This window comes from Onychomys torridus, chromosome 2 (genome assembly GCF_903995425.1).
Source record: "Onychomys torridus chromosome 2, mOncTor1.1, whole genome shotgun sequence".
Lineage (NCBI taxonomy): Eukaryota > Metazoa > Chordata > Mammalia > Rodentia > Cricetidae > Onychomys > Onychomys torridus.
In genome coordinates this window covers 160,597,517-160,621,485 of record NC_050444.1, presented here as the reverse complement: position 1 = coordinate 160,621,485, position 23,969 = coordinate 160,597,517, and the positions used below count along the sequence as shown (strand labels likewise).

The following is a 23,969-nucleotide window of genomic DNA, read 5'->3' as shown; positions in this document are numbered from 1 at the left end:
GTAGAAAGGGAGCAGAGATACTGTAAGACCCAGAAGAGCAGGGAGTTTGCTATGAGATTTTTGTCTCCTAGAAAAGTCAAAGAAGCTACATTCATGAAATCTCAACAATATAGCTTTCTAAACATAAGCTGAAGAGAGATGACACCAAGAGACGTTTTGTTTTGTTTTTGGGGTTTTTGAGTCCAAGTTTCTCTCTATGTAACAGACCTGGCTGTTCTGGAACTCACTTTGTAGACCAAGCTAACCCTGAACTCAGAGATACACCTCCCTCTGCCTCCTGAGTGCTGGGATTGAAGGTGTGCACTTCTGCACCTGGCTCACCAAGAGACATGTTAACATGGAACTGTGGGCAACGAGGCAATGCTGAGAGCAGGAGAAATAATGTTCATCAGGGAAGAGCGTACCAATTGATTGTCTAATACCAAATGGTCAGCCTGAAAACTTACTCATACAAGTAATGTTATACAGAGCAAGTGTATTTATATATTTATGAATCTATGTGTGTGCTCATGTGTGCAATAACAAATAAAAAAGCTATGAATTTAAAAGAGGGGAGTGGGAATGTGGAAGGCGGTGGAGGAGAAAGAGGAGTAAAAATGATATAATCTCAAATATTTTAAAACTCATTTACCTTATACACCTTGAAATGTAATTCCTCAGTGGTTCAAAATTGATCATAACTTCAAAAGCGTAAAAAAGATGTGATTCAGTTCTGATATGGGAACTGTTTTGTTTTGTTTTTGTTTTTTAAAGAAAATATTGGTCATATTTTAAAGTTATATTAGGTTCTATGATATTTAAACTCATAAATACTTTTCCTTTTTCGCCTTTTGTATGTTTCTTCTTGAAGATGTTTTTGTAATGAATAACAATTTCTTCCTGGGTCAAGAGATGGGTTGTTTCTTTTGGAAATTATTTGGTGGCTTACTTTTTATTTATTTTCTTCCCTATGAGATTGCATTGATTTTTGGTCTGTGGAGAGAGAAACTTTCTCTGACATGTTTGTGTTTTTCCTATGGTCTCTTGCAGTAGTGAACCGTAATGATTTGATTCACTAGCTCACAAGTCACTGGCAGGTGTCTTGATTGTTGTTCAGGGGTCTTGAGGGTCAGAGAGGCATCTGTTAGATATTGTCATAGGTAAAAAGCTCGGTATGTTGCTAAAGGAGCAAACTAGAACGTTCTCTGTTCTTTATTGTTTAAGTGTCATAGAACCAAGTGTTTCAAATTGTCAAGTAGAGAAAATTCACCAACTTTCCTTAAAGTAATAAATGATTTTTTTTTTTTTGAGCTGAGGATCGAACCCAGAGCCTCACGCTTGCTAGGCAAACGCTCTACCACTGAGCTAAATCCCCAACCCATAAATGATATTTTTACTGGGGTGGTGGTAGTGGTGTATGCCTTTGATCCCGGCACTTGGGACACAGAGGCAGGTGGATCTCAGAGTTTGAGGTCATCCTGTTCTACTGCGCTAGTTAAACCACTATTTTTAAGAAATTCCCTCAGTGAACAGATATTTTTGTTTTTATATTACTGGAGATTGATCTGAGCACACACAAAGATTGATCCCTGTTATTTTGCAGGTTGTTTTTAATTAATCAGTTAGAGACTTTTTAGGGTTTGAGAAAGATAATATAAGAAAAGGAACTTCCATTTGTACTGCTTGGTAAGTTACTGTTGGGAATGTAAGATTTGTAGAGGAGGAAAAGGATAGGCTTTTATGAAGCAACTGCCAGCACTCTCTTAAGTCTGACCACCTTGTGTACAATGTTTCTCTTTTAAAGAAACTTGGAACATAACTTCAAAAGAAGATTTGATTTTTATTTCTGGACTGCATATATAAGGCCACCAGAATGTCGGGAGCCTCAGTGAAGGTAGCTGTCCGAGTAAGGCCCTTCAATTCTCGAGAGACCAGCAAGGAGTCCAAGTGCATCATTCAGATGCAAGGCAACTCGACCAGTGAGTACAAGTTGTTTCCATAGTGCATCTCTTCCCTCCCTCCCTCCTTCTCCATGTGCTCAGAATAAATGAGTGTCTGTGTCCTAACACTTTGAACTTTGCCATTCAAAATGACCTATTGAATGTTTTCCACTTAGGACTGTTTGTGCAGTACTTAAACATGGACTGCTTTATTCACTCTTTATAACTGAGCGAACCTGAATAGCTTAAGTAATTTAGCTAGTGTTGGTGGCACTTACCAAGTTTAGATTCTATGACAGTACAGGTATAAGCAGTGATTTTTACTAAATTCTGAAGTAAAATATAACTTTAAAGCCCCAAGATTGTTTTTATTTCTTTTGTTAAATATAATTTGAGCTTGCTAAGATGTTCTTAAGACTTATTCTCTTGATTTATAATGTTTGATTAGAGCATTGGTTATGATTGTAATATGCAGTAAACTGCTAGGCATGGTGGCACACACTGATAAATCTTGGGACATTGAGGCAGGAAGAAGTTTGAGGCCAGATTGAGCTACAGAGTGAGTTCCAGGCTTGCCCTATTTTGAAAAATGCAACGTAGTCAGCATATACTCAAACAGTCGTTTCCTCCTACCTTGTTTCTGTATTAAACTGCTTAGATAAAAGTGATTTATGCTGTTTCTCTTGCACTTGTATTACTAAATTATTTTATATGGGTCTATAGGCAAAATATTATTGTAGGTAGGAGTAGACACTACCATCTTTTAGTCTCTACTTTGTAATAAAGCAGTGTTATTGGTTTGTTTTTCAGACTGCGTTACTGCTACAGCCTCACAGTGGGATTCTTATTACAATAGGAATGATGTAACATCTAAAATAACTGTGTGTTGTCAGTGATCCATCGGCATTAATAATTTTCTTCAGTGCTGCAATGAAATACCTGACGAAACAACTTATGGAAGGAAAGGTTTATTTGGCTTCCAGTCTGAGGCTATGATCTCGTTGTGGCAGGAAAGACATAGCTGCAGGGATGTGAGGCTGCTGGCTACATTGCATCACAGTCAGGAAGCAGAGAGACACAGAGAGACAGAGAGACAGAAACAGAGTCTGCTACTCAGTTCACTTTCTCCCTTTTGAAAAACAGAACAAGACAAAAAACCAGCCAGTGTTGATCAGCTGCCCAAGTACCAAATCTGCTTCTGAAAACTCTGTAAGTGTTGATCTCCTATACAGAGTAATCAAGTCATCTGCCATAAGCCCCTTTTAAATTTCTTTCCTAAAAAAAAAAAAAAAAAAGAGCCGGTTGATGGTAGCGCACGCCTTTAATCCCCTCACTCAGGAGGCAGAAGCAGGCGGATCTCTGAGTTTAAGGCCAGCCTGGTCTACAGAGTGAGTTCAAGGACAGCCAGGGCTACACAGAGACCCTGTCTTGACCAGCCAACCAATCAAAGAAACACAACAGCTGAGTGTGGAATCACATTGCTGGGGAGGTGAACACAAGCAGATTCCTGGGGCTCACTGGCTAGCCGGCCAGCCTCGCCTACTCAGTTCTAGGCCAATTTAGAGCCCCTGTCTTAATAAAATGACGTAGATGGCTTTCTGAGGAATAACATCTGAGGCTGACTTCTGGTTTCTATATGCATGCATATATATGTGCATGTACACACATTCACACGCAAACACACATATACACATAAAATCAAAACAAAAACTACAGATGTAAGTTTGAAATCGGGCAGATAAAATTATTCAGTAATGGGACAGCTGTAGGGTGCTGTAGGAATAAATAAATTAAGGTTAATTTAAAAAAAGATTTATATTTTGTTTTATGAGTGTTGTGCCTATATGCAACTGTACCATGTGCATACCTGGTGCCTGAGGAGACCAGAGGAAGGTTTTTGATCTCCTGAAACTAGAGTTACAAATGGTTGTGACCTATCACATGGGTGCTGGGTCCTGAACCTGGGTCCTCTGCAAGAGCAACAAGTATTCTTACTAAAAAAAATTAGTCTTAGATTGAGAGAGTACATGCAGCCAGGTGGCAGTGGCACACGCCTTTAATCCCAGCACTTGGGAGGCAGAGCCAGGTGGATCTCTGTGAGTTTGAGGCTGGCCTGGTCTATAGAGTGAGATCCAGGAGAGGCACCAAAACTACACAGAGAAACTCTGCCTCGAAAAACCAGGAGATTTAGCTCAGTGGTAGAGTGCATTCCTCAGCTGGGGAGAGGAGGGGAATGCATGCTTTCCCCCAACCCCCATCCCCACCCCCAAGACAGGGTTTCTCTGTATAACAGTCCTGGCTGTTTTGGAACTCATTCTGTAGACCAAGCTGGCCTTGAACTCAGAGAGATCCTCCTGCCACCCCGTCTAACCCATACATGCTTTTTTGTTTGTTTGTTTGTATGTTTGTTTTTTCGAGACAGGGTTTCTCTGTGTAGTGGAAGATGGTTTTCAATTTTCAACTTTCTGATCCTCCTGTTCCATTTTCTGAATGTTGGAATTGGAGGCATGAATCACTCTGTCTAGTATATAGGGTACTGAGAGTCAGACACAGGCCCCTGTGTATGCTAGGCAAGAACTTTGCTAACTGAGTGACATCCCTGACCCCTGGTATATTTCTTTTTGTTTTCCATTTTGCTTAAAAAGTCTTACTGTATTTGATTACTTGAGCATATCATATTGAGACATATTTGTATGTGATAAAAATAATACCGGTTTTGGTAATTTAGAAGTATTTGTTGTGTATTCTATTTCTATTTATCTACTTGCTTTGAAGGGTTTGTTGTGTTTATGAACACAAATTAATAGAACATCAGTGTTGGGACCTGTTTTTGGTGTGTGTGGTCTGTCCTGTGTTTATTTGGAAGTTCCTGCTGTGGAGTTCTACTCATAGCACTGCATTGAGGAAGAGAGATGATGATCTTTCAACTGCTCCTACCAACAGAAGAGGACTCTTGATTTAACAGTCATTTGCAGCAGTGATTGCTGTCAGTGTTGTAATTGTTTTCTTTATATTAGAAAATACTGGACAGTGTTAGAATGGTTATTCTATAGATATGGTATTTGTCATATACACATTTATTTATTTGTATGTGGGGGGAGATCAAAGGACAATTCAGGGAGGTGATTCTTTTTACCATCTGGGTTCCAAGGATTAAGCTTGGGTTATCAGGCTTCATGGCAAACACTTTTACTGACCATCTAGCCAGCCCAACTCATTCATTTCTCAGCAGACTAAAGAAGCATGCTCAATTTACTTTCTCAGGATTCCTTAATCTGCCTGTGATGATCCTCTTCACTGCTCTATTGCAGGACTGGTCTGTTGGACAAAGTGCCAATGTACATGTTTTTACTTTGTACATTGGTCTCATAAATTTGGAGGAATTCTGAGGTTGTGTTTCATATCTATTGTACCTTCCTTAATAAAATGTTCAATAAATAGAATTTGTATTAGCTTTCTCTTTTGTCATGATAGATAGATAACACCTTTTTTTTTCTTTTTTTTTTTTCCTGAGGCAGGGGTTCTCTGTATAGCTTTGGCTGTCCTGGAACTTACTCTGTAGACCATGCTGGCCTCAGATCTGCCTGCCTCTGTCCCCTGAGTACTGGGGTTAAAGGTATGTAGATAATACCTTTAAGAATAGATGTAGAACAGAGCCAGGTGTATCTCTGTGAGTTTGAGGCCAGCCTGATCTACAAAGTGAGTTTTAGGAAAGAAGCAAAGCTACACAGAGAAACCCTGTCTCGACCCCCCCCCCAAAAAAAAAAAAAAAAAAGAATAGATTAGAAGCTGGGTGGTGGTGGCACATGCCTTTAATCCCAGCACTCAGGAGGCAGAGCCAGGTGGATCTCTGTGAGTTCGAGGCCAGCCTGGACTACAGAGTGAGATACAGGACAGGCACCAAAACTACACAGAGAAACCCTGTCTCGAGACTCCCTCCCCCCCAAAAAAAAGAATAGAAATAGAATCCTACTCTTTGGTTTGCTCCTTTTTCAGTGAGAATAACATAGTTTGTACAATGATTATCTCTCACTTTGAAACCATTGTAGTTTAGGTAAAGTGGTCTGTCACTTAATAGTCTTTTGGATGTATTTCCCTATTTCTTGAATATTCTTCAAGACCACGATTTCATCCAGGCTTCATGGCTTAGATCTGTAATGCCAACCCTTAGGAAAAGTTGAGGCAAGAGATCTGGATTTTCAGGTCAGGCTGGGCTACTTAATGAATGTGAGGCCAATCATAGTTGCATAATGAGAACCTGCAAAACAAAACAGTGTGATTCCAGAGCTAGTGGGAAAGCTCAGAGTTAGACCATGTGCTTGACCTGAATGAAGCCAAGCTCAGCCCCCACCCCAACACCTGATGATTTCAGTAGTTAGACAGTGACATTTTGTGCTTATGTCTGTGTTTCACTTAACTCATCTTTTGTTTTCAGACACTTGAGTCTTAGGGTCTTCCTTTGTTAAACGGAGCTTAGGCTTGTTGTAGCTCACCGATACAGTCATTACTTACCATGTGTGAGACATAGGCTTCAGTTTCCAGAACCAGTAAATAGGGGGGAAAGATGTTGCTAATATCTTTCCAACCTTCTGTTTTAGTGCTATTTGCAAGGATCAAATAGAATAATGTATATTTGTAGGATGAAATTTGAAAAACAATTTTTGTAGTTAATCTTAGTACCAAAGTTATGTTCAGTAAGAGTTTAAGTTTAATTTTTTTAATTAATTTTTATTTCATGTGCATTGGTGTTTTGCCTGCATTTATTTTATGTCTGTATGAGGACATGGGGTCCCCTGGAACTGCAGTTACAGATAGTTGTAAGCTGGGAATTGAACCCACGTCTTCTGGAAGAGCATCCAGTGCTCTTAACTGCTGAGCCATCTCTCCAGCTCAAGTTTAATGTTTTTTTTTTTGCATTTGTTTTAGTGTGTGTGTGTGTGTGTGTCTGTGTGTGTATGCCGTGGCACATGTCAGAGGTCACAGGACAAATTGTGAGAGTCATTTCTCTTCTTTGTGGATTCCAGGGAATGAATTTGTCATGCATCTTTACTGGTTGAACCATCTTGCTAGCCAGGAGTGTAAGTTTAAAGTCAGAAATAATTGTGTATAAGTTGGATGTGGTTTTTTTCTGTTGTGTATTTGGAACTGCTTTTCATTCATCCATTTATTCAGACTTATTCTAGCCTGTGTGTGGTGGAGGGTACATGTGAGCTTTGCCATGGTACATACATGGAGAACAACCATAGAGTGTCAGTTTTGCCCCTCCTGCCATACATAGGTTTTGGAGATCCAGCTCAGCTTAACAGGCTTGCACAGGAAGTACCCATACCTGCTGAGTTATCTTTTTTTTCAAGACAGGGTTTCTCTGTGTAGTTTTAGTGCCTGTCCTGGATCTTGCTCTGTAGACCAGGCTGGCCTTGAACTCACAGAGATCTGCCTGGCTCTGCCTCCCAAGTGTTGGGATTAAAGGTGTGTTCTGAACTATTTTGCTGGCCCAAAAACTTCATTAAAATTTTTAAAATCACATTTATTTAATTATTTACTCAAAAAAATATTTACACATTCATTTAGTTATTTAGTTTGTTTGTGTGTATGTGTGTGTTTGTATGTGTTAGTTGTGTGTTTAGTTTGTGTTTGGGGGGGAACAGTGTTTCTGCTATGGTGCATATGTGGAGATCAGAGTACAACTTTTGGAAGTTGATTCTCTCCTTTTATAAGGGTTCTGGGGATTAAACGTGAGTCATCAGATTTGGCGGCAAGTGCCTATGCCTCTCATTGGCCCAAGGACTGATTTTATTTTATGTAAGCTTTTTCAACTGCTTGAATTGTTTTCATACCAAAACAGTTAAGCAATAGACAGCTGGGGGCTGGAGAGTTGGCTCAGCAGTTAAGAGCATTTGTTGCTCTTGTAGAGGACCCGGGTTCACACTGGGATGGGTGACTCAGAACCATCCAAAACTCTGGATCTAAGGGGATCCCATACCTTCTTCTGACCTCCATGGAAAATCTCTTTTTGCCTTGACTTGCCTGGAGCACCTGTGTAAACTTGGCTGGCCTGGAGCTTAATCTGCCTGCCTCCCTGTCTTCTGAGTGTTGAAATTGAAAGTATGTTGCCACTAATGCTCTCTCAGCAAGAAGATCTGTTAGAAAACCTGGTTTTTGTTTTCCACTTTCCATTTTAGAGTTCCTTTTTAAAAATCCATGTCAATAGCATGGTACTGTGATGGCTTTTGGTAGCCTAGTATGGTGTGAAATGGACGGTGAGCTAGCAAGCTGGAGAGCTGGTCTGCTGCTTCCTGTCTGTTAGGGAAGGTAGGCATTCATAGCTTCAGTGTTTGTGTTTTCAAGAATTGTGCATTATAGTAGACTAAATACTGTCCACAGTTGTATTGTTTAGTAATGTAGGGGATGTGGGTATAAACAGGAAACTGGATTTTTGTTATTCAGCAAGCAGACGGCATGAAGCTTTTAGTTTTTAGTTTTATTTTGGCTATGAATGTAAGTAATTGAAGTAGTATGATGCCTGTTAAAAAGCACGGAGGAAGGGTGTCTTCATATGGGAAGAAGGAGAGGGGAAAGGTAGGAAATGTCTTAGAAGTCCTTTGTTTTGGCAGGACAGGGAACACAACGAGGAAATGACTTAGCTACATTGTCTCCCGAGACACAGTTTTGCCCAGATGCTGTGCAGGGAAAACCAAAAACCTTTACTTTTTACATTGTTTCTTTTATTGTGGGGAAAATGAGATTTCTCATTAAAAACAATAAACACAAAAGCTTCAGTCCTCAAAATAATCTAGCTGGTTTCTTTAACTTTCTCGTTGTACTGAAGTCATTGAGGCATAGAGAGATTGTCTTGCTTACCTGGGCTCTCTCTCCTTTATCTTGAAATTAGAACTTGGCTGTCTGGCTCCAGGCCCCTCAGTGTTTGTAAGAGTCACTTGTGCTGTCCGTGTCAAGATAGTCACTGTTGTACCATCTTGTTAATAACACTTTTGTCTAATTTGGATATAACTTTAGGTGAAGATTGACCTTTTTTTTTTTTTTTTTTTTTTTGGCTTTTCGAGACAGTTTCTCTGTGTAGCCCTGAACTTGCTCTGTAGCCCAGGCTGACCTTGAACTCAAAGAGATTCACCTGCCTCTGCCTCCCCAGTGCTGGGATCAAAGGTGTGTGCCACCACTGCCCAGCTCTGTTTTTCTTATTAAGTGAAATATAAGGGCACAAATATCCATCCAAGTCTTTGGGCTACTCAGATTGAATAAGATGTAGGCCTTCCAGAGAACTTTTTTTCTTTTCCTTCCTTCCTTCCTTCCTTCCTTCCTTCCTTCCTTCCTTCCTCTTTCTTTTCCAAGACAGGGTCTCTTTATATAACCCTGACTGTTCTGGAACTCACTATGTAGACCGACCTGGCTTTGAACTCATAGAGATCTGCTTGCCTCTGCCTTTGCACTGCTGGGATTAAAGATATACATTCCCCTCCCCCCTTTCTTTTCTTACTGCACTTTTTTTTGGTTCTTTGGTATTGAGTATATGGTGAACATGTATGATATACTTATACCTGTTGTTATCATGTTAGGGTATGTAGTTTATTATTTCAAATGATTAAAGCACTATTTTGTTCAAATCTACTTTTTTTGTGGGGTGGGGGTGGGTTGTTTTGAGACAGAGTTTCTCTGTGTAGTTTTGGAGCCTGCTGGATCTCACTGTGTAGACCAGGCTGGCCTGGAATTCACAGAGATCCGCCTGCCTCTGCCTCCCGAGTGCTGGGATTAAAGGCGTGCGCCACTGCCGTCTGGCTCTCAGATCTGCTTTTATGCTTTCTGCCATTTTACTGTATTTCCAGAAGACTTTACAAGGGTATGGCTTTAGGTTTTGATTTCATGGTTTTGAAATATAAATGTTGTATATAATATTTTTATTTTATGCCATTTCTTTTCTTAATTTTTGATATAGGATGCTTTTGGCAGAGGAAGGCTACTCCGATATCTCTGGAGTTTTATTTTATTTTATTTTTATGTTTTTGAGGCAGGGTCTTACTGTGCAGCCTTAGACATCCTCAAACTCGTGATCCTCCTGTCTCAACCTTCTGAGTGCTTACAGGCATGACCACCACAACTGGTCTATTACTAAGATTTTTAACAAACTCAAACATGCTTATTGAGAAAACCCAAACATGCTTTTGAGAAAAGTTAATATAAAGTTACAGTGCTCCCACACTGATATGTTAATTATAGTTGCAGGCAGAATCTTAGTAGTTTGTCGACAACAGTATAATTACTACATTAGTGACTTTGAGATATTAGATAAACAAATTTATTCTGGAGAATATAAAGGGTTTTAAATACAAATCTTGTTTTAACTGCCTTGTTTTCTAGGGCTCAATAATGCAAACATTTCTGCATCTTTATGCTGTGGTAACAAAAGTGGAAATAGGCAAGGAGAAAGAGGGGGAGGGAGTAAAATTGAATATTTAACAGACTTAGGAAGGTTAATTTTTTTAAACATTATTTAGTTTATTGTGTGGGTGCAAATACATGCATGCATGCATACACTGTAATATATCTGTGGAGGTCAGGGAATAACTTGTAGGAGTCATTTCTCTCCTTCCATTGTGTGGGTCCCAGGCAGGTTGTCAGGATTGATAGCAAGCACTTTTCCCCCTGAGCTGTCTTGCCAGTCCTCTAAGGTTTAGATTTTTAAAAATTATTTATTTATTTATTTATGTGTATGTGTGTGCACCTGTGTGCGTTTATTTGTACACAGTGTTCTGCCTATATATATACCTGCAGGCCAGAAGATGTCATTAGATTTCATTTAGATGGTTGTGAGCCACCATGTTGTTGCTGGGACTCAGGACTTCTAGAAGAGTAGCCAGTGCTCTTAACCGCTGAGCTATCTCTCCAGCCCCCCTATTTTCTTTTAATTAATTTTTGTTTTTGATACTTCCTGACTGCAGTGCTCTCCCCATTTCCCCACACCCCATCTTCTCTTTCCCCCAGATCTAGTGCTTCTCAGATTCCCTTCAGAAAAAAGCAGGCTTCCCAGGAAAATCCATGAGCATGGCATAACAAGATACAATAAGACTAGTCACAAACCTGTAGTAGGAAATTTTCCTGTGTCCTGCCCAGCCCTGCAGCCGCTCAGACCCAAGTAAACACACAGAGGCTTATATTATTATGAACTGGATGGCCTATGGCTCAAGCTTCTTGCTAGATAGCTCTTATATCTTAACCCATTTCTATTAATCTATAAGTTGCCATGTGGCCATGGCATTACTGGTCTGCTGGCATCTTGCTGCTTCTTGGGCGGTGGCTGGTGTCTCCCCGCCCACTCTCCATTCTCCTCTCACTGTCTCTCCTGGATTTTCCCACCTGGCTCCATCCTGCCTTGCCATAGGCCAGTGCAGCTTTATTTATCAACCAATCAGAGCAACACATTCACAGCATACAGAAAGACATCCCACAGCACAAACCCTCATATCAAGACTGGGTGAGGCAATACAATAGGAGGAAAAGGGTCCTCAAAGCAGATGAGAGTCAGACACACCCCTGCTCCCACTGTTAGCAGTCCCACAGAAACACCAAGCTAACAACCATATTCTGTATGCAGAGGCAGACCCTAGAGCAGACCTATATAAGCTCTGTGATTGCCACTTCAGTCTCTGGGAGCCCCTGGGAGCCCTCTTGAAGTCTGTGGGCTGTGCTCCGCTGGTATCCTCAACTACTCTGGCTCTTACATTTCTTTCTGCCCCTCTTCCATGGGATTCTCCAAGCTCCTAGCGGAGGGACCCAATGGAGATCTCTAGTTTGGGCTCTCTTTCTCCACCCATCTCTGCATCTGCTACCATTAGCTGCTGGCTAATGATGACAATTGGGCCAGGCACCAATCTATGAATATATAAGGATATCATTAGGAATCATTTTATTTATTTATTTATTTTTCTATCATAGGTCTCTGGGCTATCCAGCCTTTGATTCCTGGTAATATTTTTAATTAGGAAATATTTTATATATTCAAGATAACACACATATAAATATAAAGAATAAAATATTACAAAAGAAACAATCTAGCCTGGGCTATGACCAAGGTCCAGGTCTTGATCCAGAGCCCTGGAGCAGCCAAGAGGTCCTGAGTTGATGTCTGTGGCTCCTGTCCTCAATGGGGGGCTATGCAGGGGCCTATAGTGGGGCCATGTTGGTGTCCAGGGGCCATGCCAATCTGGGTGACCTGCATGGCCTCTTGGGGCCATGGGTGACAACCTGGTCAGGGCGACAACCTGGTCAGGGCTGCTGCCTAGGACCATGTCTGGGTTTGTGGTCCTGCCCTTGCCCATGTTGCTGCCATGGCCCATGTGGATGCCTGGGTCTGGGTCACAACCTGTGTCCATGTTGGTGTCCAAGGGCTGTGCTGCTGCCGGTGCCAGGCTGATTTGGGTGGCCAGGGCTGTGGACAAGGGCCATGTCTTGGTTTGTGTTGATGTCTGTGGATCCTGAGACCGTCGAAGACTTTGCCAATGTCATGGGTCTAGGCTGCCATATGGGACCTTGTTGGTATCCCAGGACCATGCTGCTGCAAGGACCATGCTGGTGTGGATGGCCTGCACTGCCACCTGGGACCATGGTGACATACAGGCCTGGACTGCTACCTAGGACTATAATGTCCATGGCCCATGTTGCCACCAAAGGCCACCTAGATGCCTGGGGTCTGGGCTGCAACCTGTGGCCATGAGGGCAACAGAGGGCCATGCTGCCATTAGGGATATTCTGATCTGAGTGGCCTTGAACTGTCATCTGGGGCCATGGTGTTGTCTAGGCCAGGGCTGTTGCAGAGGGCCATGTGTAGGTTTGTGGCCCTATTGCAGCCAGGGTCTGAGTTGGTGTCTGAGGCTCCTGTTGTCACAGAGGACCATGGTCTGGTTGGCCACCTTAGACCATGTCAGTGTCCAAGGCCTGTGCCGTGCCCAGAGCCATGCTGATCTGGGTGGCCAGTGCTGCCACTTGGAGCCGTGGAGACATCTGGACATGCATGGGCTGCTGCCCAAGGTCATGTCAGGGTCTATGACCCTGTGGAGGCTGGGATGGTGTCCATAGCTCTGTTCTTTCTTATGAATGGTTGGCCTTAGCTTGGCTTATTTGTAGCTAGTTTTTCTTAACTTAAATTATCCCATCTACCTTTTGCCTTTGGGCTTTTACCTTTCTCTATTTCTGTATATCTTTTCTTTACTTTTTACTCCATGGCTTGCTGTGTAGCTTTGTGGCTAGTCCCTAATGTCCTCCCTTTTTTTTTGCTCCTCAATCTTCTCCTCCCAGATTTCTCCTCCTATTTATTCTCCCTGCCTGCCAGCCCTGCCTGTCCTTTCACTTGCCTTCCTTTTGCCTGTTCAGCTCTTTCTTAGACCAGTCAGGTGTTTTGGACAGGCAAAGTAGCACAGCTTCACAGAGTTAAACAAGTGAAACATAAAAGAATGCAGCACATCTTTGCATCATTAAACAAATGTTACACAGCATAAACAAATGTAACACATCTTAAATTAATATTCTACAATATGGCTCCAATTGCCACTGAGGGCTCTGGCCAGCCACCTGGGACCACATTGATGCCTGGGGGTGAGGGGTGAGCATGCTGCTGATGGGGCTCTGCTGATCTGAGGGGCCGTGGTGGTGCCTGGGCCCAAGCTGCTGCCAAAGGCCATGTCTAGGTCCATTATCCTGTTGTAGCTGGGGTCTGTGGTGACGCTGTGCTGAGCCAGCCCTTCACTGACCCTGGGATGGGTGGTCCTGCCCCTCACTGGATGTTGCAACAGGTGAGCTGGCCCTACCCCTCAGGGGAAAGCTCTTCCCTGCACTTGGGAAAAGTGCCCTCACCCCTCACTGTAGGCATACACCTCAACTGGGAAGCACACTAGAGCTGACCCTGTTGTTAGGGGTCACAGGTGAGCCAGTCCTGAGGGCATGAGAGCATCTGCTATGTGGTGGCATGGGTGAGGGAAAGATGCCTCTCCCCACCCCCATTACTGTAACATGCCTCAGGTGAGAGAGCTGGCTCTGCTGTCACAAGAGTAGGAGTGCTAGCCCTGACCCTCACTGGCTGCTGCAGTGCAGGAGAAAGGAAGCAACTTCTGCTTCCCGTCTGGACAGCACACTAGAGCTGACTCTGTTGTTGGGGTTGCAGGTGAGCCAGCCGTGAGAGCAGGAGAGCTCACTCTACCCCTACCACCCTCATATGCCCCCACAGCAATCGGGAGAGAGGCCCTCCCTGCACCTTGCAAAACAGTGGTGCTGGCCCTGGCGGTCTGAGTGAGGGGGATCTGCATCTGAGGGCCCGAGAGCAGGAGAGCTGACCTGGCTCCTTGCTGTAGGCTGCATTGAGTGAGCTAGCTGAGATAGTGCTGGAGAGGTCATCTGGATAGTGATGATGAGAGAAAACTGGCTGGCTGACTTACCACCCAGGCCCAGAACCAGGGCTATAAGTTGTTCCATCCCAGCATGCACCTCATTTATGAACTGTTGGAGCATGTGAAGGAGACGAACCTATAGATCCAAAACAGCAGAGTCTCCATGACACAGGACAACAACAGGATCTCCAGGAGGAGCCCAGTGAGAGCCTGTTATCTGTGGTTTAGCAGAAGCCAGAGCAAGACCAGTGAGCACTTGCAAGTAAAGACGAGCAGGTTAAAGGGTAGCTGTGTCTTAGCCGGCCACACTGCAGCTTCCACCATGAGATTCTCCTTCTTTTGTTTCTGTTTGCTTTGGTTTGGTTTTTTGTTTTTTCTTTTAAATTTGGGTTTTTTGGGGGAAGAGGTTTCAAGGGCAGAGGATGGATTTGAGGGGACAGGGAGATAAATGGGAATAGAGTGCATGATGTGGAACCCACAAAGAAGCGATAAAAGTAAAAAAATAAATTTTATCTAAAAGAGGATGAGGAGGGCTTATTGGTTAAGAACACGTACTGCTCTTACAGAGGTTTTGAGTTTGGTTCCTAGCATCTACTTTGGGTGGCTCACAACTGTCTGTAACTCCAGCTGCAAGATATCAGACACCCTTTTCTGGACCTAAGTACCTGAACTCATACTTCATTCATATACTTGCCCCCAACCCCAACCCCACACACAACTGAAAACCAGTCAAAAAAAAAAAAAAAAAAAAAAAAAAAAAAAAAAAAGGCTGGCTCAGTGGCTCAGTGGTTAAGAGTACTTCCACAGGATCTGGGTTTAATTCCCAGTGCCCACAGGGTGGTTTACACCATCTGTAACTCCAGTTCCAAGGGACCCAACATTCATCTTCTGCCCTCTTCAGGCACCAGGCATGTAAGTGGTACATAGACATAATGCAGGTAAAACTCCCATCCAACTAAAAAATAATAATAATTCTATAATTGCAGATACAGAACTTAAGAAGTAGAAATTAGAGGCTGGAGAGACCCAATGGTTAAGAGCACTAGCTGCTCTTCCAGAGGACTGTTTGATTCCCAGCACCCATTTAGTGGCTACTAACCATCTGTAACTTGTGTTCCAGGGAATCTGATGCCCTCTTCTGACCTTGCATGAAATGCATAGACATACATGCAAACAAAACACCCATACACATAAAATAAGATGTTTTAAAAAAATACTAGAGGGGTTGGGGATTTAGCTCAGTGATAGAGCGCTTGCCTAGCAAGTGCAAGGCCCTGGATTCAGTCCTCAGTTCTGCAAAAAAAACAAAAACAAAACAAAACTGGAAATGACTATGTCTTCTGAAGTTCCTGGTAACTCCTTCCTCCCAAACAAGATAAATAACAATGTTGATTTTTGTATTATATTTTTTCATTTGGGAACTGAAATATTTCAAATGTGGATAGATTTAATATTATTTATGAGAATGATACAATTATACTGTGTGTGTGTGTGTGTGTGTGTGTGTGTGTGTGTGTGTGTGTGTGTGTGTTGCTGGGGATTGAACCCAGGGTGCTAGGAAGCCACTGAGCTAGATCCAAGCGTTATAAAGAGCTTTTGAAAAATTGCGTATTTTTGCTTATTGTTTATTGTTTTTTGTTTTGTTTTGGTTTGGTTTGGTTTGGTTTTTCAAGACAGGGTTTCTCTGTGCAACTGCCCTGGCTGTCCTGGAACTCACTCTGTTGACTAGGCTGGCCTCAAACTCACAGAGCTCCACCTGCCTCTGCCTCACAAGTGCTGGAATTAAAGGCATGCACTATTATTGCCTGGCCTGTTTATTGTTGATATAGGCAGTTATTTAAAGAAACAGGAGGTGGATGGGAATGTAGCAGATGGTAGCATACTTGCTTAGCATGTGCAAAGCTCTGGCTTCAATCCCAGCAGCGTGCAGACAGACAGACAAGAAACCCAGGTTGGCCATATTCCTGTCAGAAGCTTCAAAGATCAGAGAGAAAAGCTTGCTGAGGGAGAAGAAAAAGATTTCATGTGAACTTACTACAGTCTGATGTAGATTCCTCCTTCCCCCCCCTTGGGAAAATGACAAATCAAGGGATAGAATCTGAGAATTTGTACTTTGTCATGTTCTTGACAATTGGTAACTGAATGAAATATGGCTTAAGTGTTTGATAACAGCTAATTTTCTAGCTGTTAGAAGTGTTTATTTTAACCATGCTTTGGAGTGGTAAAGATTGACTTCAGGAGCTGGGTGGTAGTGGCTCATGCCTTTAATCCCAGCATTCGGGAGGCAGAGCCTGGTCTACAGAGCAAGATCCAGGACAGGCACCAAAACTACACAGAGAAACCTGTCTCAAACAACAACAACAACAACAACAACAACAACAAAGATTGACCCTGCACATGCCCACTGCCTCATAGTTTTTAGTAGTTTTTAGCTCTGACTCATACAATAGGACTCTAATTTTTTTTTCTTGGTAGAGTTTGTGGTCTAATTCTTATTGTTAAAACAAGGAAACTTTAAATGAATAAGGAGAGTTTTAAACAATGCCTATGGCTTAATTTTAAGGGATAGCTGTAGCATTGTAGCCATATACAAATGTATAAAATGCCGCCTTCTCTTTCACCTTGGTAATCAGTATGTGGAGAATAAGCATTTACATGATGATGTGTTGGCTAATTGTGGCAGCTCTGCAAATTCAGATGCTGTGTCTGCCACTAGCTAGCTCTGTGTCCTAAGGAATATTCAACTTTTCTTTGATGGTTTCTTTAAAAAATGAGGATGAAAAAACATTTGCCTCATTGAGTGGTTGGGAAGATAGAAAAAGGTTACTAAATACAAAATACTTTTGGGTTGGAGTAACCATGTGGCAAATGCTGGCTGGTCTGTCTACTCTTTTGTTAAGACTTTGATTAAATTACCATTTATTTGTAGGGAGATGTTCTTTCTAGAACCAGGTTTTCTTGTCGCATGATTATGTGTAATGTGAGACTTATTAATACTCTGTCAGCATTTGAGTTTGGCACATAAATAAATACGTGTGTGTACCCAGAGGAATCCAGCAAGAGGGGGAACTAAGCACCGTAGCAACGGTTGCTACTTTGTGTCCTGCACACCAACTGCTGAGGGCAGGTTTACTTTTTAATCCTCTTTTCACTGACAGTTTGGGATGTAGCCTTGCCTCAGCAAAATGAATTGGTAGAGATATCCAGTCTTTTGAGATTTCATGACTACATGTTTGGGAGAGTCTGTCTTATATGGACTATGAGGATAAAACTTTTCATGTATAAAAAAGGAAGGATCAGTCTTCAGTATTCAGTCAGTTGCTGCAGTGTGGTGTGGTGGTATTAGTCACATGAGAAACCATTTAATATGTGTAATGAGATTTATAATTCATTAGTACTCTGTGTTTCTGCATAAACATCCATGCACATATATACATGTAGTAGATTACATTTTGTCTACTGTGGGGTTCAGAAAACACAAACTTTGCAATGAGTACCTCATTACCAAATGCTTTTTTGAAGTAGATAGCAAGCATTTCACAAAGAATTTATTTCATATTGGGTTGGATTAATATAATAATACCTTTCTAATTTTATTTCTAATGTGTTGAAGTATTTCAAACCTTATGAGATACTTTGAAATAGAAACAGCCCATTTCCAAGTTTTAGCTGCTAAGTTACCTAAAGAGGACAAACTTTCAGTTCTAGAAGATTTACTGAGAACCTGTTATATATTAGACTCTATTCTGAATAGTGGTAATACCCAAATGAATGTGTGGTCTGATTTTGTGTGTGTGTGTGTGTGTGTGTGTGTGTGTGTATGTGTTTCAGTATAAATTACCTCTTAAACAATGATACTTTTGTTTTTTGATTGTCCTATTAAGACTCAACAGTATAAATGTGCTGTTGGGATGATTTGAACATAAATTATAATATATTGAGCTGATGAACTTATAATTGAAGGACTAACACAATTTAATGTTTTTGCTCTCTAGGTATTATTAACCCAAAGAACCCAAAGGAAGCACCAAAGTCCTTCAGCTTCGACTACTCTTACTGGTCTCATACCTCGGTGAGTCTGCTGCCTTCCTTTGCCTTTCTTGTCTTTCTTTTATCCTGGGTTGTTCCAAGATCCAGTTGTAGTTTTCTGAGTTTGGTCAAGGATGAGTTCTGTGTGTGTTTGAGGAAGATGTGTTAGTTTTTGTTGTGGTTGTTGTTTGTTTTTTGAGACAGAGTCTCATTGCTCGTATTGGCATTGAACTCACTGAATACTCTAGGCTAGCTTCAAACTTGGGCCAGTATTCCTGATTTAACCTCTCTAGAACTGGAATTACAGACGTGGACTATGACACTTGGCTAAGGAACACCCAGTTCATAAGTTCATTTTAAAAAAGTTATTTATTTGCTCATTCATGTATTGTGTCTAGGAGCTGGAGTTTGATATCTAGTGTCTTCCATCATTTTCTGCTATATTGAGACAGGGTTTCTCTGAACCTGTAGCTCACCACCTGGCTAGATTGTCTGGTCAGTGAGCCCTAGGATCCTCCGACTACTTCTTAGCACTCGGGTTAAAGATGCTTGCTGCCATGGGCAGCTTTTTTGTGGGCACTGGGATTCTAAACTTAGGCCTTCATGTTTGCACAGAAGCACTTTACCCACTGAGCAATATCCCCAGCCTGTAGTTAGAGTTTTCCTGCCTGGCCCACAGTCAGGACAAATCTCTCTCACCCACCAGTCCCACAGTCGCTCAGACCCAACCAAGTAAGCACACAGAGATTTATATTACTTATAAACTGTATGGCCGTGGCTGGCTTCTTGTTATCTAGTTCTTCTATCTTAAATTAACCCATTTCTATTAATCTATACTTTGCCACTTGGTTCGTGGCTTACCTATACCTTACATCTTGTCATGGTGGTGGCTGGCAGCCTCTCTCTCCCCTGCCTTCTACTTCCCAGAATTCTCCTCCTCCTTGTCCCGCCTACCCTGTCCTTCCTGCCTGGCTACTGGCCAATCAGCACTTTATTTATTTTAACCAATCAGAGCAATACATTTGACATACAAAACAACCCACAGCACCAGCCTCTTAATTTATTTTAATTTTAATTTTTAAAGAGTTTTTTTCAAAGTTCTGGTGTGGTGGTACACACCTTTAGTCCCAACAGCCAAGTGACAGGGGCAGATGGATCTCTTTGAGTTCTAGGCCAACCAGAGCTGTATAGTGAAACTCTGCTTCAAAAAACAACTAAAACCAAACCAAAACAAAAAACCCCAAATGAGACAGTCTCACTTGGCTTTACAGTGTATAGCTGAAGCTGATCTTGAACTCCTGATCCTCCTGCCTTTCCCTCAGTGATGAAATTACAAATTGTGTTATTACACCCAACCATGAGTTCACTTTTTGGTAGAAGGATAAAATTTGATCAAGTGTTTAGTTTTCCCTGACACTGTAGACAGTGTGAACCAGATCTTGTTGACCTTGCTGACTGCTCTGTTTATGTGCTACCTGTTCCTTAGACAGTTACATCTTCCTGTTTGGTGAGGAGGGAGGTTCCAGACTCTCTGAAAAGCTTAATCATCAAGGGAAGGGTTGAGGGAGGAATTGAAAATGTTCATTAAAGTTGTGTTTTTGTAAGCAGCCACACTGTGTAGAATGAGTTCAAAGAAGTAGTGTTGTATGTGCATCTGACCTTTGGTCTGTTATTCCCATTTTCTACCTAAGAAAATCTTGGAGCTCCAACTTCTAGAGTGCCTCTCTATGTGAGTGTATGTGTGTAAAATGGAAAAAAAAAAAAAAAAGATGTGTAGAAGGTTCTTTAAAAATATATAGTAGTGGCGGTGGGGCGGTGGCACACACCATTAATCCCAGCACTCGGGAGGCAGAGGCAGGCGGATCTCTGTGAATTTGAGGCCAGCCTGGGCTACAGAGTGTGATCCAGGATAGGCACCAAAACTACACAGAGAAACCCTGTCTCGAAAAAACAAAAGCAACAACAAAAATGTATAGTATAGTTTAAATGACCATTCTGAGTCCAAACATTTTTTAATGTGGAAGCAGTCAAATTAATATAGGAAAGACTATTAGTAAAATGCCATAACTTTCCTTTGTAATCTTTACAGCCTGAAGATCCCTGTTTTGCATCGCAGAATCGTGTGTACAATGACATTGGGAAGGAAATGCTCTTACACGCCTTTGAAGGGTATAATGTCTGTATTTTTGCCTATGGGCAGACTGGTGCTGGGAAATCCTACACGATGATGGGGAAACAAGAGGAGAGCCAAGCTGGCATCATTCCTCAGGTAAAGCAATCGAATGTCAGCATCTGTGCCCATTGGTACTTTCAGTCTCAAATGGCTTTTTATTTGCCAAAAATGTATTCAGAGACTGTGATATGTAAGGCACAAAGGTAGACAGCCTGTCTATTTCCCTCAAAGATGCTTAGTATTGAGAGGAAAAGATTGACATATTTTTAAGATCGGAAAGTTAATGTTTTCTAAAAACATTGCTGTTTCTGAACTGCCATATTATCCTATCTTTTAGTGTTAACAGTTTTGTTTTTTTTTCTAAATTCTGGAACACTCAGGAAATGTTGATCTGATTTTATTAAAAGTTCCTATACAGTGGGGCTGTGATTGCACACACCTTTATTCTCAGCACTCTGTAGGTAGAGGCAGGAGGATATCTTGAGTTTGAGGCCAACTGGTCTACAGAGAGTTCTAGAGCAGCCAGGGCTACACAGAGAAACCCTGTCTTAAAAAAACCAAGATAATAAAAGAAAAAAAGGAAACGTTCATATATAGATTATCTCTAAAGAATGTATTTTTGGCGGGCAGTGGTGGCACACACCTTTAATCCCAGCACTCAGGAGGTAGAGCCAGGCAGATCTCTGAGTTTGAGAACCAGGCCAGGCACCAAAACTATACAGAAAAGACATGTCTCAAAACCACACCCCTCCCCCCCAAAAAACAGTATTTTTATTTTATTTTTTTGTGGTCCTAAGGATAGAACCTAGGCCCAGTGTTCTAAGGAAGTACTCTGTGCTAACTACATTCTATCCCTTTGTTTTTGTAATTTGTATTTTAATTTTTAATTTTTAATTTAATGTGCTATCATGCCTGGTTTATGGGGTTATGGGGATCCAGCCTAGGGCTTTGAGCAAGCTAGGCAAGTACTTTACCAGCTGAGCTACAGCCTCTTACCCTCTTTAGACTGTAAGTTTTGATTATGACGAATAATGTTGTTAAGTGCTTGCTTGTGTGCCTTTTGACTCAGTTTCACTACACAGCCCTGGCTGTCTTAGAACTCACTATGTAGACAAGGCTAGCCTGGAACTCACAGAGAGTCTCCTTACTTTTGCCTCCAAAGTACTGGCATTGAAGATATGCACTGTCACTTGCAGGCCATGGCAGATAAGTCCTTGATTATAATTTTTTTTGCTAATTTTTAGTCTGTTTTATTGGCTATAGTGATGTATTGTTAGTTACTTGAGTATAGTATGAAGAATCAAATTTGGATAAATGGGGTTTTCTTCCTAAGGAAACAATATCAGTGTTCATTGTTGAAGGAGAAAAATAATTAAGAGCATATCAGAGTATAAAATTTTTATTTAAAATACTAATTGTGTTTGAGGTTTATGACATGCACATTTGCAGAGATAAAAAGTAGAGCCAGGTGGTGGTGGCACACGCCTTTAATCCCAGCACTCAGAAAGCAGAGGCAGGTGGATCTCTGTGAGTTCGAGGCCAGCCTGTTCTACAGAATGAGATCCAGGAAAGGCTCAAAGCTACACAGAGAAACCCTGTCTTGAAACCAACCCCCCCCCCCAAAAAAAAGTAGAATATTGCTGGTTGTGGTGGAGCACGCTGGTAGGATTTGCTGAAGGTGGCGGAGGATCATGAGTTCTAGGCCAGCCTGGGCTACATATTAAAAAAGAAAAAAAAAGATATCTTATTATCGCTGTAGTGAATGTAGTACTTCTCTGATTTGGGCTGTTCATGGACCCTTTCCTTCTGCTTTCCTAGTTGTGTGAAGAACTCTTTGAGAAGATCAATGACAACTGTAATGAAGAAATGTCTTACTCTGTAGAGGTGAGTACAGCTGTTACTGTATTCCTGCCCTTCATGCCTTCCATTCTGTCTCAATGAAGCTAGAAGTCCCTGTGTAGACCAGACTGGCTTCAGACTCACAAAGATCTGCCTGCCTCTGCCTCCCGAGTGCTGGGTTAGAGGCGTGCACTACCATGTCCAGCCTCCCTCTATTATGTTTTAGAAATATTAATTTAATGCTGAGTGGTGGTGGCGGTGGCGGCGGCGGCGGCACACGCCTTTAATCCCAGCACTTGGGAGGCAGAGGCAGGCCTCTGTGAGTTCGAGGCCAGCCTGGTCTACAAAGTGAGTTTCAGGAAAGGTGCAAAGCTACACAGAGAACCCTGTCTCAAAACAAAAAACAAAAAAACAAAAAAAAACAAAACAAAACAAAAAACCAAACAAAAAAACAAAAACAAAAAAGAAAAACAAACAAAATAATTCATTTAATTAATTTAATGTCTTTGCACACGAATGCACAATAAAGTGCCATGGTGTAGGAATGAGAAGTTGACAGAGTTGATTCTTACCTTCTTTTATGTGGATCCCAAGTATTGAACTCAGGTTGTCAGGCTTGTTGGAAAGGACCCTTACCTGCTGCACCATCTCACTGGGTCCCTACTACTTTTTTTTTTTCTTCCTAGTCTGGAAATCATGGAGATCCCGCTGCCTTTGTCTCACCAGTGCTGGGATTATAGGTGGTAGCTGCCCACCTTGGCGGGCTGCCATTCCCCATTGTGTTAAAAAGCTCTTGGTTGCAACTTTGTTGCTGCTTACTTAAAGTATCCCCTTAATTTTATGGCTTAAAACTGCTTCTAAAATTTGGTTATAATTAATAATGTTGCAATTAAGAAATTGTTCAGAGTTCTATGCAATCATTTTTGGGTGCTGATCTGTATCTTGGTTGTTAAGTGATACATTTGGTTGGCAAATGACCTTTCAGAAAGACTATATAGCAGTTTTTATTCTTCCAGGAAAAATTGGCAACTATTGTGCTCTCTTAAATAGTTAGTGTTTTTAGTTTTATTTAAATCTTTGCGAATTTGGGGCTGGGGAGATGGCTCAGAGGTTAAGAGCACTGGCTGCTCTTCCAGAGGTCCTGAGTTCAGTTCCCGGCAACCACATGGTGGCTCACAACCATGTATAATGAGATCTGGCTCCTTCTCCTGGCCTGCGAGGATACATGAAAACAGAGCATTGTACACATAATAAATAAATAAATCTTAAAAAAAAAAAAAAGAATGAGAACTTCTGCAGGTTTGGAGAGATGGCTCAGTGGTTAGGAATGAGAACTGCAGGTTTGGAGAGATGGCTTAGTGGTTAGGAATGAGGACTGCTCTCGCAGAAGCTTTGAGTTCTGTTCCCAGGACCCAACCAGGCAGCTCCCATCCACCTGCAGTTCAGGGTATCTGATTCCCTTTCCTGGACACTGCAGACCTCTGCCCGCATATGTTTACAAACACATGCTTATAAACTTAATTAAAAAGAAAAAAATACTAAATTTTTTGCTAATTTGATAATATATAACTTTTTGTTAAATTTGAACTTCTGATTATTAGTGTGTTTGATCATCTT

The 23,969-nt window shown here is 41.7% G+C and overlaps 1 protein-coding gene across 9 annotated transcripts in view; it reads left to right on the top strand.

The window, feature by feature from the left end:
• The window catches only part of Kif1b (kinesin family member 1B), a 144,808-nt gene that overhangs the window by 18,217 nt on the left and 102,622 nt on the right, over positions 1-23,969 (top strand). For all 9 annotated transcript variants that reach the window (XM_036179184.1, XM_036179180.1, XM_036179176.1 and 6 more), the window contains exons 2-5: positions 1,784-1,958; positions 18,307-18,383; positions 20,430-20,609; positions 22,332-22,397. In XM_036179184.1, the coding sequence (XP_036035077.1) occupies positions 1,853-1,958; positions 18,307-18,383; positions 20,430-20,609; positions 22,332-22,397 (429 nt within the window). In that variant the 5' untranslated portion in view covers positions 1,784-1,852. The remainder of the gene's footprint in view (positions 1-1,783; positions 1,959-18,306; positions 18,384-20,429; positions 20,610-22,331; positions 22,398-23,969) is intronic.